This window comes from Haliotis rubra, unplaced genomic scaffold (assembly GCF_003918875.1).
Source record: "Haliotis rubra isolate DU_JTF1 unplaced genomic scaffold, ASM391887v1 Scf529, whole genome shotgun sequence".
Lineage (NCBI taxonomy): Eukaryota > Metazoa > Mollusca > Gastropoda > Lepetellida > Haliotidae > Haliotis > Haliotis rubra.
Genome location: NW_025767223.1, coordinates 423162 through 437847, shown reverse-complemented (window position 1 = coordinate 437847; position 14686 = coordinate 423162). Strand labels below are relative to the sequence as shown.

Genomic DNA, 14686 nt, shown 5'->3' with positions numbered 1-14686 from the left:
CATAGTACAATTATACCAATCGATGTGGCTTATGTAACAAACATTTCTCCCAGGGGTTACGGGGTAGTGGAAGTCCCCTGACCTTTGCTGTGAGTGAGTGAATGAGTGAGTGGGTGGGTTGGGGCACGTTGCACCCTGACTGACTGACTGAGTTTGGTTTTACGCCGCCTTTAGCAACATTCCAGCAACATCACGGCGGGGGACACCAGAAAGGGGCTTCACACATTGTGCCCATGTGGGGATTCGAACCCGGGTCTTCGGCGTGACGAGCCAACGCTTTAACCATTAGGCTACCCCACCGCCCCTTTGCACCCTGAACTAACATGTCTCCATAGAGCCGTCAATTTTCTCAGAAATTCTGACTCAGCAAAGTACGGTTTATCTCAACCTTGCCTGGAAAGACAGAACACATGCACATAGCTACCTGCAAGGTGTCTACCTGATTACAGGTAGATGACACAGGTTCGTTTTCTGCCCCTGCACACTGGAATGTGACATACTATATCCTGACATTCCTACACCGGAAACAGCGAGTTAGCACGCACATGTGTGTACCGTGTAATACCATATGCTTGACCCGTTAAGTGTCGAGGCTTCTTGCTATTATCGATCAGGACTGAACAAATTTGTATAGGGGTCAGGAGGTATTTTTTTACTTATAACTCTTTGAACACAATGTTTGCTCTGTGTGTCGGTTGGTTGGCTGTTGTTTAACGCCGCACTCAGCAATATTCCAAGTATATGTCGGCGGTCTGTAAATAATCGAGTCAGGACCACACAGTCAATGATCAACATAAGCATCGATCTACGCATCGATCTACCGCAGCCTTGGGCGTTGGCGGTGATACCTCTGAACCAACTCAGCGATACCTGACCACCGGCGATCCCGTTAGTCGCCTATAAAGCTCGGTTATATAGCTCGGAAATTGCTGAGTGTTGAGTTAAACAATAAACAAACGTTAAACCATGCTGTAGTTAAACATGGATCCCCCGCTCAAATAATATTCACTCTGAACTGCCCAGTTCGTTTTATTCTCGTCATGCCGAGCGGCAGGCAGGGTAACATAAAGTACCAACTTTGGTTATGACACAACCCAGGATTCGAACCTCCCTCCTATCACCCTACGGGCAGATGATGTGTTCACCACTATATAGGACTCGTGGTTCTGACAACATTTGCCACAGTCTAATGAATCATATATTTTTTATGGAGTGAGGGAGCAAAAATACACCATAACGAAGTCAAATATTTGTTGTGGTCCAATTTTGACAAATTATATTCTTGCAGTAAAAGCACACAGACCTCATCTGTAACAACAAAACATTCGGCGTTATTTTGAATAAGAATCGAAGACAATGTATGCCAAGAGTTCCTAAGGGAATGGTAACCAAAGACGAGCTGACACCAGACGCATGAGATAAACAACACTATAAAACGTGATAAGCTTGCACTCTCCTAAAGGGATATCAGATCCCCCCAAATTGTAATTACTTAATTGCATTACCATGGAAACTAATCCATGTATTAACACAAGAGACGCCAACGATGTGTTTGTGTGCCTTTTTCTGTAAATTTCGATCGAAAATTCCCTTAAAAAATATATTTTGAAAGGATCAAATACGACGTGGATATTGTGTTTGAAGAAAATATTTAATCGCGTCGTGACGTGTTAGCGATGCTGGCTATTTAATGAAGCTATTCAGAGCTAGTTTATATTCATTGGATTCGTTAAGATCCCAGGGTGAGAACGATCAAATGTGAACAAATCATTGTAGAGCAAGATGACCCAGAGCTAATTAACAGCGGTCATCCAGCGGTCATTCCATAAACAACACGGGTGTTGGATTAAGGTGAAAATACCGGTGGTCAGAACGTAATCTTTTCTCAAATTATCGTACCTCGAATAGATTTCTTGTTTTTTTTATATGTTTAATAAAGATGTACTACTGAGGTGGACGAAGAGAATGACATTGTGACGTATCTGAGCCACGTGTTACTTGAGGTCTTTCAGTCTCTTAGTACCACTCAATGACTATCTCTAATAAACTGAGGTGGTGAATGACGTTGAACCCGGTATTTTAGCGATAATTAGCTTAAATTGATTCAGATATTTGGCAGTATGTGTGTGAGTAGAATAGCCCCCTATACTACTTCTTTGTGCGTATGTGTGTGCGCGCGTGTGTTTTGGGGCGGGGTGTGTTAGGGTGTGGGGTTGGTGGGGGTGTTCAGTTGTGGCGAATTCTGTTATTCTGTTAAGAGTGAGTGAGTGAGTTTAGTGTTACACCGCACTCAGCAATATTCCAGCTATATGGCAGCGGTCTGTAAATAATCGAGTCTGGACCAGACAATCCAGTGATCAACAGAATGAGCATCGATCTGCGCAATTGGGAACCGACGACATCTGTCAACCGAGTCAGTGAAACTGACCACCCGATCCCGTTAGTCGCCCCTTACGACAAGCATGGGTTAATGAAGATCAATATTCTAACCCGGACCTTCACGGGTCTATTCTGTTAAGAAGAATATTGAAATATATAACTGGAGTGAAAAGAAACGGATATAACGAGTTGTTTCCAGTGCATAAGTCCGAATCGCAGAGTTCGAATCTGGACCAGGAAACCCAATGATTGACTGCATGAGCACCGAGCCACTCTTTTGGGCATGGTGACACTATCAGCATTGTAATTACCTCATTCCATTCAGTCCTTACAACGATGGTGACTAAAAAGAATATCCGTCACACATGGGACTAGAACCCGAATTTCATATGTAATGTGACAACACAACGCTTTAACCATTTAATCACCTTTTGATAATGAAAAGGGGCGGTGGGGTAGCCTAGTGGTGCAAGCGTTGGCTCGTCACGCCATAGACCCGGGTTCGAATCCCCACATGGGTACAATGTGTGAAGCCCATTTCTGGTGTCCCCCGCCGTGATGTTGCTGGAATATTGCTAAAAGCGGCGTAAAACCAAACTCAGTCAGTCAGTCAGTGATAATGAAATACTAAAGGAATAAGTGCAGTTTCCCCGAAACAACTACTATCGTTTCATCACTACGGTAATATCATCATCATCATCGTCGTCGTCGTCGTCGTCGTCAGTGTTTAAATTGCTGTGAATCGACGTCATCGACGTGGCTATTTAGCTATTGCGACGACAAGAAACAACCAACATGTGAATACACAGTGTAAATGTTTAAAATACATTAATTTAAATGCAAATGTCAAGAATAAAAGTGAAGAGTTTTAAAACGAAAATTGGGTTACAGTCCATTAACAGATGCGCCAAACAAACAAAAGATGAAGCGGCCATTCTCTTGCCACACCAGTCTTCAGCGATCGATCCAACCGCTTAACCCTCGCGTGATGTAACGTTAGGAATAGATGATAAATATATAGTTATTCCCTCAAAATAGGCGCATTTACCCCGTAACAATAGTCCAGGGCCAGTCAAATCTCACCATGCTTAATATTTGTCCAGCAACAACAAGACCGCGACGGGATTCCGGGTGAGGACAGGTCCCGAGCAACACAGCTGTACTCGTCGTTTCGGGCGAGAGAATGGACAAGTGGTGAGGTTCTCGTCGTTTCGTCACTGGCGTGTGGCAGAATGGCATGCTCTTTCGATCAGCTGGAATATTGCTGACTATGTCATTACACAACGTATACTATCAATTTGAATTCAGTTTCTATGGTTCCCCACATGGGTACAATGTGTGAAGCCCATTTCTGGTGTCCCCCGCCGTGATATTGCTGGAATATTGCTAAAGTCAAGTCAAAGTCAAAGAGTTTATTGTATTTAAGGCCTCCGGCCCACATACAAATATACATTTGCAAATAATATACAGAATACCATATATAATAGTGGAGAGAACAAGATGACAATCTATTGTGAAATTTCGTTCTTGCGTTTTAAACTATTTAACAGTACATTTCTTAGTCTCATACTATGTTTGATAAATAATGACAGATTAAGAATTACATTATCATTTTGAGAAGACATCAAGGATGAGAAAGCTAGAACAGGAGATTTTGACAAAAACGGGTGTGGAATATATTTGCTTCTGAGAATGGAGTAGGATGGACAGACTAGCATAAAGTGGATTTCATTCTCAACTGCGGATTTACATAGCGGACAAAGTCTCCTGTTCTTATCTATGGACATTTTCCTGCCTTCATTTTATCATTAAATTTAACAAACCAAGTCTAAATTTGATAAAAATATTTCTTAAATCTTTAGAATATAAACAGACAAATATTTTTCAGACTGGAGTAAACTTTTAAATGTCCTGTAGCAGTCATACCTTGAGCTGTCGTGAAGGGTAGAATGCCAATTCTGATAGAACATATCAATGGCTTGGTGTTTAAAATTATATAAAAAGAGACTGACATTCCCAATAGTTTGGTTCATCCAAATAAAACCAAAACCATGAGAGAACAAAATGTTTACTTACGTGGGATGCCCATGTAATTTTACCGATATTGTCTAAATGTAAAAGCATATTATAAGCCAGCTTTGGAATTCTATTTTCATGCATACCAATAAGTTTTATCCAATATTTCAAGCATCTAATCTGAGAATTGATATATATTGGGTGTCTTCCACATTCGCCGTAAATCATACAGTTTGGTGTAGATAATCCAACGGATAAATATCTTTGCATGCTAAAAGGTGAAGTTTTTCTAAACAATCGTATCTTTGATAACCCCAAATATCAGATCCATATAACATTATTGGTTGTATCTGCGAATCAAAGAGTTTAAAAAATATATTAGGTGAGGTAATTCCAATTTTATATGAAACAGACATAACGTTGAATAGGGCTTTCTTTGCTCTTGATACTAAATCTTCTATGCTTTTAGAAAAAAAGTTCATTGTATGGGTAAACAGAAGACCAAGATATTTATAATGACTATTAATCTTAAGGTGTATCCCATTTAATACCCACGTTTCATTTACGGATAACGGACCGCCCCTTCTGAAAATGACAATATTTGTTTTGTCGTAATTAACCGATAACTTCCATTCTTTTGTGTAACGTCCCAAGATATTAAGTTGATTTTGTAGTCCTACAATAGTGTCTGAAACTAAAATGACATCATCAGCAAAAAGTAACATTAGTATTTCAATCATATCTGGGAACATCTGAATACCATGTTTTTCCATTTTAGCAATATCGTAATACACCAATTCATTAATGAAAATGAAAATAACATTGGGCTTAAAAATACATCCTTGTCTTAGTCCGACTGGACAATCAAAATAATCTGTAAAATCATCACCACATCGCACACATGATTTTATATTAGAATACATAGACCTTAAAACAGAATACATTTTCCCTCGTAATCCGGTCTTTAGCAGACAATACATAATTTAGAACGATCAACAGAATCAAAAGCTTTTTAAAATCGACGAACGCTACATACAATTTGTGTTTTCGGCGTGAAAGACGTTTTGAATTATTGCATTTAATGTAAAGATGTGATCTGAAGTAGAATAGTTTTTCGAAAACCGGCCTGAGTTTCTGGGATTAAGTCCCGCATATTTGCCCAATTTGTTATTCTATTATTTAATACAGTTGAATATTTTGCCCAGAATACTCATAAGTGAGATGCCTCTATAGTTGTCAGGATCATCAAATTTCCCCTTCTTATGAAGAGGAACAATAATTGAAGAAGACCAGCTAGTTGGAAACATACCATTATCAAATAGTCTATTGAAACATTTTATAAGAAATGGCATGATTACGAATTCCGAACATTTTATCATTTCTATGATGATATGATCAGGACCCGCCGTTTTCCCGTTTTTTAAATGTGATATAGCATTGGATATTTCATTTTCTGATATTGGTGATTCTAGAATAAATTTATCCTAAAAGCGGCGTAAAACTAAACTCAGTCAGTCAGTTTCTATGGTTTTGTTTGTTTGTTTGTACTCAGTAATATTCCAGCTGTATGAGGGGCGGTAGGTAGCCTAGTGGGTCATGCGTTCGCTTGTCACGCTAAATACTCGGGTTCGATTCCCCACATGGGTACAAAATGTTGCGGATTTCTGGTGTCTCCAGATATTGCTGGAATATTGTCGCGACGGCTGTAAAACATCAAGTCGCGACCAGACAATACAGTGATCGACGTCATGATCAACACAGTCGTACACGATGCCATGCAATTAACACAGTCAGGGGCCTGACCACCCGATCCACTTAATCTCCTTTACACCTCAAACAGGTGCAGGGACCGTACCCGGGCACCCCACAGCGCCGTTGTTGAAGTTATGGCAACGAGGCGTCGTAGCTGTTACGTAACACAGATACGACAGAAGATGATCGTCCGCAATGTATTGATGTATAACAGCTGGGTTGTGTTGTCGGGAGTGTTTGATAATAGCAAATGTGAATCCGTTCATAGTGAAGACTGACCTGTGCGTTCGATCGGTTATTGATCTATACTGTGATGACCAACATGAGTACACGGGACATGGAGATCGGATATCGTTGTTATTTGTAGTATTAACAGTGGTATTACTACGTAATCGTCATGACTATGATTAATATTTGTTATAATCCTTACAAAAGTGTGATTTTTGATATTATTGATAATCTTACACAAGTGTGATCATGACTGCCATCATCATCATCATCATCATCATCATCGTCATTATCATCACCATCATCTTCAGGAATAATCATGCAAATATCCACTGGCATCAACGTTCTCTCTCCTCCTCATCATCACCATGCACATCATCATCAGGTATAATCATCTCAATATAATGGCGTTAACTCTCTCCCTGATAAAACACGAAACGCGTTAACATCGATCGTCTCAGTGTCTCACTCATCGTTTATACTCACTTTGACAGGCATCTGATAATTCATTCATAATACATGTATTTGAAAAGAAAAAAACCCTGGGTATTTTGAAAATCATTCATTTAGAATATATAGTGTAGGTGTACTACTCCATTGCAGTAGTTTTCATATTCTAGTTCATGTAAAATATAGTTGATTCAACATTATTATCCAAGCTTGAGCATAGATGATTTCTTCTTTAAGCAGATTTAAAATCAACGCTTGAATTATGAAAAAACGTACAAACGTTTAAAATTTCACTTAATATGTATTTCAATCATGTGCCGCGACTTTAACATTCATGGTTTAACGCCTCTGCCGAGAATATTGTCGCATCCACGTGACGGAACGAAATATCTGGTATTCATGATATAAGAAGTTTTTTAAATAGTAAAAAACATTCATCACAGACGTCATTATGCAACGTAACATGCGTTACATAACTGTCTTCGTTTCCATAAAGATCTGAAATAAACAATCTGCATATATTATACATGTACCTCCACACACATTCACATTTCAGTAAGTTATGTTATTGTCTACATCTGAGAATATAACTCACCGCAGATATATGTGAAGTTGAATATCGGGTCTAAATATCGTGACAGGCTTACCTTGTTTGTGAAGAGTAAACATATCCGAGCGATTCCTCCGAATAGAGACACACAATGTCACCGATACTTAAAGTATCGTCCATATTGATGAATTATCTCGCTTATTTCGAGATTCTCTTGCTAAATGCACATACTCCTTTAAAACAAAAAGAAAATCAACACCCTTACTCCTGTGCTGGGGTATGGGGACTGTCTAACTGAGCTCGGTTAAGCGCATTGTGACGGATTTCCTTAATGCTATATTTGTTGTAGATACGACAAGCATGTGCTCGTTGAGACTACCCCCGAATGTATGAAAACAGAACGTAACGCGCTCACGCTTGGTGTGATCGTATTGGTGTGACAACTAGCTATACTCATAAATTATTACCGACGCACTCAGACGTTGCTCTTTCGTGATCGATATCTACAAATCATTTTAGGCTGGTTAAAATGTTGTTTTTTTTCGAGATTTGTGAAGCGAAATCCAAGTAAATTAATAGTGTCGCAATGTCAACAACATCATGAGACGTGTTATGATGCGAGATGTCTAACGATGGTTTATATTTGTATGTCTTTTCAAGATCAAGAGATCGACGCAAGAAATGTATTTAAAAGGATGTCGTTATAGTGATTAAAGTTTCAATAATCATATGCTTTACTGTGTTCAAGATTAATTCGTCATAGTATGAACTAAGAATCTATTAAAATTACATTCCTGGATTGCGTGTATAACTCTGCGTGCCGGAATATTGCAGTTATGTGACGGCGGTCAGTAAATACTAGTAATCGATTCAAGACCAGGCAATCCGGTGATTGACATCATGAGTAATGGGGATATGATGACATTCAACCAACCATGTCAGCAAGCCTGACCACCCAATCCCCCCAATACCGCATCTACCCCTTATCTTCGCGAGTCTCCGGCCGATATGAACGTTGGCCACAGACAAATCCTTCTTGACATGTTTCACTGATGTTGACAACCTCGCTCTTCTCGCACTCCGGATTATTCGAATGATGTTCGCTAAATCAAAACTTTGGATCAGGCATAATATATGACAATGTACACATTGAAAGGAAACGAATCTATATTCAGTCTTTTTTGTGATAAAGGTAAGGTTATGATTGTTGATAACAATAATAATAATATTAATGCATGCTTCCGCTTATAAGAACCGGGACGTTGGTGTAGCCTACTGGTTAAAGCGTTGGCTCGTCACGCCGAAGACCTGGGTTCGATTCTCCACATGGGTACATTGTGTGAAGCCCACTTCTGCTGTCCCCCGCCGGGATATTGCTGGAATATTGCTAAAAGCGGCGTAAAACCAAACTCACTCTTTTCAGAACCATCCTCATCGCCGTTTGTCGTAATTACATGACACAACGATAAATGGTTTAACGAATTCTTAAAGACAAACATTCTGAACGTTTTAATGTGAAGGGCACGACTGATTACTTAGATGTTCACTAAGTACCTATGAATAATTCAATAGTTCTCAAACAACGAAATAATTGTCCATAAGATAAACGTAAGCACTGTTGTTAGTTGCGAGGGAACTCGTACACACACATGGCTGAAGGGATCAGGGTCTTGCGAACGGCATTATGTTGTCATGGAGTCAGTCACATGATCTATCAATCGGCACAGAGAAGCGTGTACATTAAAACCTCTGAACCGTAACGGGTTTTGCCGGATCAACATCCTAGTCATTGTCCTTCCCTCAGTTACCTCCCTTGACTAAACAGTTTCGCACAATGGATATGCACGATTTGCTCAGTTCAAGACTCATGAGACTGAAATTCTAAGTTCTTTTTCTTCATGCTCAGGGCTCAGTTAATAATACTAGGTGATTTATGTTTGAATTTGTATATTTTTTATATTTTTTATAACGACTGTAAGTACGAAAGCTGAGAATAGCCGCAGCGACAAGAAAGATCGGATAGGTTCTGAAGGAGTTAAACTGGATCTTGTCACGGGTGATTGACGATTCATAATAACAGTCGACAGCGTGGGTTTTACATGGCTACCACACAGTGGGAGCACACAAGTGTTGGGACATGGTTGCACAATAACTAGACGGAGTGGAGTTAATTAAAAGGCCAACACTGCCGCTCATTATTGTCAAAGTGACGACATTGTTTGGTTGTTGGTTGGTTGTTTAATGCATACTCAGCAATATTCCGGCGGAGTGAGTGAGTTTAGGTTTACGCCGCTTTTAGCAATATACAGCAATATCATGACAGGGGACACCAGAAATGGGCTTCACACATTGTACCCATGTGGGGAATCAAACCCGGGTTTTCGGCGTGACGAGAGAACACTTTAACCACTGGGCTACCCCACCACCTCGACGACTGTATGTAAATAATCGAGTCTAGACCAGACAATCCAGTGACTGACATTATGAGCAAAGTGGATATGATGACATTCAACCAAGTCAGCGAGCTTGACCACCCGATCCCGTAAATCAGACCAGTTCTACCTCGTAGCTTCGCCGGTCTCAAGTCCATATAAATGTTGGCCACAAAAGAATCCTTATTATGTAGTGGTTGACATCATAGGCACCGATCTGCGCAAATGGGACAATATGAGAGAGTGAGTGAGTGATTTCGGTTTCACGCCGCACTCAGCAATATTCGAGCTATATGGCGTCGGTTTGAAAATAATCGAGTGATTAACATCTAGCAATTGGGATACGATGACACGTGTCAGCGGGCCTGACCACCTGATCCTGTTAGTCGCCTCTTACGACAAGCTGGGTTACTGAAGATCAATTCTAACCCGGATCTTCACGGGTCGGGTCAATATGACATGCCGGGTGCGACATTAAACAACAAACCAACAACCAATCAGGTTGACACTGGTCTGTTGTCCATTTCGATGTTCTCAGACACGACCCCCAAAGTGAACTGCGACTCGTCTGAAAACAGGACACGTGACAGTGACGAGTTTTTACGCTGCGTCCGCCGAAAAATCTGTAAACAATGTGACGATTTGCACAGGGTGGCAAAATTAGTGACCGTATGTATGTAGATGACTCGTTACTTGTACTCTTGTAACCTCATGAAAGTTGGCAGCAATTTGATTCGCGAACTCGATTTTGTAGCGACTGGTTTCCGATCAATCATATGTGCGCTCTTTTGGTTAACAATGGGCACCTAAAGTGGATCAATCATCACCATTTTGGGTTTGTTGGTACCTGTTCCAGAATCTATCAATCATAGAAACAATAAGTCTATTAAACATTGACCACTGCACGCTCACTTTGGCTTGTGAATTGATCGTAGACGCTCCACGTACACGCTTCATCGCATACAAACAATAAATGAAGTCAAGTAAATCACAGCTTTGTGATAATGAGAAACAATACGATTAACAGGAAATAGGGCACGTAAGTAGGTCACGACACTTCGCGAGACCTTAGTACTTCCGGTGACAAAGTACTTCATACCTTTTCGAATGGTCTCATGGTTTTCAGTGGCGATAAGGAATAACAAATTTCCGATCTAACCATCCCCAAATTAGCCAACTTTTACGACTGTCAACAGCTGTGACAGCCAAGCATGGTTGTACACTTGGTCCGGTCTAGTAAAGTCATATTTGGCGTTCGCGCAATTTGGAAGCAGACCTAGTTCTTGGATATACGCCTGTCACCGAAAATCTGGTACCGGAAGTAAGCTGGGCCCCGTCTCGCATCTCGCAAGTTGGCGCGTGCAAAGGTTACCAGATATAAATCTTTGAACCGGGAACCAGCTTAGTAAAGTTCTTAGATTTGGTTTTGACATTTATATTTTATGAACTCCTACCTGTTTGCAGGATATAACGTGTACAAATCGGTCGCAAGTGCCCACGAGCACGAATCTGATTGGTCCCTCTGTTACGTTTTATCATTCAGCACATACGGTTTTGTTTGTCGTTTAAAACGCCGATTCGTCACGATTCCAGCTTTATGACGGCTCTCCGTAAACTATTGTGTCTGGACAACACAATCCAGTGATTGGCACCATGAGCATCGATGCACACACGTAACTGATGGGTCAGTGTAACAGTGTAGGGTAGCTCGCGCAGCGCAACTAGGGAATGGAACCAGTGTACAGGGGTTGAGTGAGTGAGTGAGTTTAGTTTTACGCCGGACTCAATATTCCAGCTATATGGCGGTGGTCTGTAAATAATCGAGTCTTACACCATGCAATCCAGTGACCACCAGCATGAGCATTGATCTACGCAATTGGGAACCGATGACATGTGTCAACCAAGTCTGCGAGCCTGACCACCCGATCCCGTTAGTCGCCTCTCGCGACAATCACGGGTTGCTGAAGATCAATCTAACCCGGATCTTCACGGGTGATGCCGGGGTAGATCGAGGAACGTCCATGTTAGACTAAGACCGAGTACAAAACGTTACTTGTAAGATTCGTGAAAACATAATTTACATAAAACAAATGCTTATTGGACGGCAGCTGACATTTACAATTCAAATCTGGATGACCACTTTGGACTGAGGAACTAAACAAACTATACCCCTCAGTTGATTTTATCATATATTTGATTTTCAATTGAAAATTAAAAAAATTAACATTTCTTCACGGACGATAAGCATGGATTGCTGAAGAGCTGTTCTATCCCGAATCTTCATGGTTTACGAGCATGAGTTACTGACGATGTAGTCTACCCCGGATCTTCACGGACACAGCACCAATACTTCGGCATGGTTATATTTTTCTAATATATTGACTTATGTATTGATAATAAACTTTATTTTTTATATTCGGATGTCACATAACTGCTGTTAAATATCCCAGATATCATATCTTGGAAAATCAAAAATTAACTTTCTTCTGCACAAGCAAAAGGGGTTAGGTGGTTGAAAATTGAATTTCTTAAATGGTGTTAATTGAACCTGTTACTTTATATACAACATTACCAAGCCAGATGTTACTTTTCACAAAGTGTTCCACGAATAAGTGATGGTTAAATAGTTATAACTGCAACACTTAATGTAATTTACATAAAAATGTTCACCTCTCCTCCTCCCCCAAACAGAAAAGAAAGAAATGTTTTCTTTGTTTTGATCCTTACTGGTTAAGTCAAATTAGAGGAGTCACAAACATTGATCACGTCGCTTCATGATGAAGCACCATGGGCCTATTCAACATGTGATAGAATTGGTATTGCCCTGGAGCACCTTGTCTAACCCAAGCTCTAGGCTAAATGTGACACCCGATCCCTGCGTCTCTGGACCAAAGACCCCGAATCGGCTTAGTTATTAGTATGAACAACAGTTGTTAATGACTAGTGACCTAGTTCCTCGGGTCGTTCCGGTTGGCTGACGGTTAATGTACAATACAACGGGGATGGGGATTAACCATGGGATTAGCGTCTTATAAGTAATTTCAGTCAAGTGACTTTTAGGCATATACACGAGGTGGCTACATTGTAAGATGCCTTTGCAAATGGATGTCGGTCGCTATGGCAACTGGCATCTTTCCTAATTCATAATTGAAAAACGCCTTAAGAACCCGCGCTTGATCTCTCAGAAGGTGAACTTGAAGCAGGATTCCAAATCAAACTCCGTTGAGACCCGGGGTTGAATGTGTCCCTAGTACATCATTGGTTGTAGTAAGAGGTGATTTAATTAGGAACCCGTGGATATCTTCGGGTTAGAATTGGACCAAAAAAACCTGTGCTGGTTGCTAGGGGCGACTAAATGAATCGGCTGGTCAGGTTCCGTCACTCAGTCGATTCCGTGAATACTCAAATGTTCTCAGAACCGAATTGATATTTTACCGGCGTTTCTATTAGTATACCGCCCGAGCCATGGAAATATCGTAAACGGTTGAGGACCTCATTGAAGAATTTGTAAACTTGTATCTATGTATTACTTCTGCTTGCCAGCTTGACCTGGCAAAAAGTCGGAAGCGATGCAGGTCCTGACGATTGAGACTTCTGTGAAATCCTCAAGCAGGGGCATGGTGTTGACAAACATAATCAGACTGTACCCAGATTCGAACCCATTATCCCAGGTTTCTGCTATACCCAAAGGAAACAACTCAACACAGCGAATTCCGGAGCCTTATCTGATTGAGCCAAAAGTGTCCGCTCTGAATATCGACTTGCAGTTCTGCCTATTCACGTGTTTGAACTGGAACGGTTAACGCCATCAAAGAATATACTAACACCAAAGATAAAAACGGAGAGAAGAAACTAAGTCAACTTTCAAGCGTCGCAGCTCTGTACATAAATCCGTTTCCGACAGTTTGGGTGACCTTTCTTTGAAGAATACTTCTCTGGCTCCGCTCTGTTTGTCTATAAACTCGGTTATTTGCTGTTCTTCCAATTTCTGTTTAGTAATCACAATAGTTTTTGCACGTAATAAGAACAGTTTTCAAGGAAGCTAAGGATAAATCTGTCAAAAGAATACAGAAGCAAGTACAAAAGGCACTTGAAAAAACAAATATCTAAACTTTCAATCAATGTTGGCGAAGGTAATATACAAGCTGTGTTTTCTCTCTACTAATGTTCTAGGGATTGCATTTGAGTTCCGGGAAAAAGGCTCAAATATCATACTTGAAAGAACTTCAGAACCTCAGATGCTTTTTTTCATTTAGGAATCATGCACTTCAGTTAATTAGAGCAATATGTAAATATGTAACGTTTCACAAAGGTTAAACATTATTCGATGAAATCAGTTACAGATTTAGCTCACTCAAATACTAATGTAAATCTGTGCCCGACGAGGCGACAGCTGCGGTGGCCTGGTGGTTACAGCCTCTGCCTGAAGAGATACGTGGTTCGATCCCCGGCCGCATGACACAAATGGATTCTAGGAGATGGTGCTTGCTACGCACTTGGCATTATCGGGAGGGACGGTTCGGAGTATATTGTGACCGAGTTGAATTTGCATGCCGATGACTTTATTTCAGGAATCACAAATTAGGTAGGAAAATTACATTTGTAAATTGTCACGTAAGTTAGAATCAACTGCTTCATATTATTGTGTTTATCAATTAAACCACGATACGGTACAGAGGTACGTATACATCTATATTGAACATATATTGGGTTTACAATGCACCCAGTCACTGCTGCCCACGTACGACGTGCATGACGTCCATGTGGACGCGGAGACTCACATATGCTTGACAAGGACATTGCACATTGCATTTTATTAAAACAAAATATACACAATGTTTTGACACAACCTTTGTGAAGTAATACAGGTAGATGCAGA

General features: G+C 40.6%; 1 protein-coding gene across 1 annotated transcript in view; it reads right to left on the bottom strand.

The window, feature by feature from the left end:
* Positions 1–7743, bottom strand: part of LOC124252890 (inositol 1,4,5-trisphosphate receptor type 3-like) — a 169861-nt gene extending 162118 nt beyond the window's left edge. Inside the window, 1 exon segment of the mRNA XM_046686568.1 lies at positions 7473–7743. Coding sequence (XP_046542524.1) covers positions 7473–7555 — 83 coding nt within the window. The 5' untranslated portion in view covers positions 7556–7743.
* Between the last annotated feature and the right edge of the window lie 6943 nt (positions 7744–14686).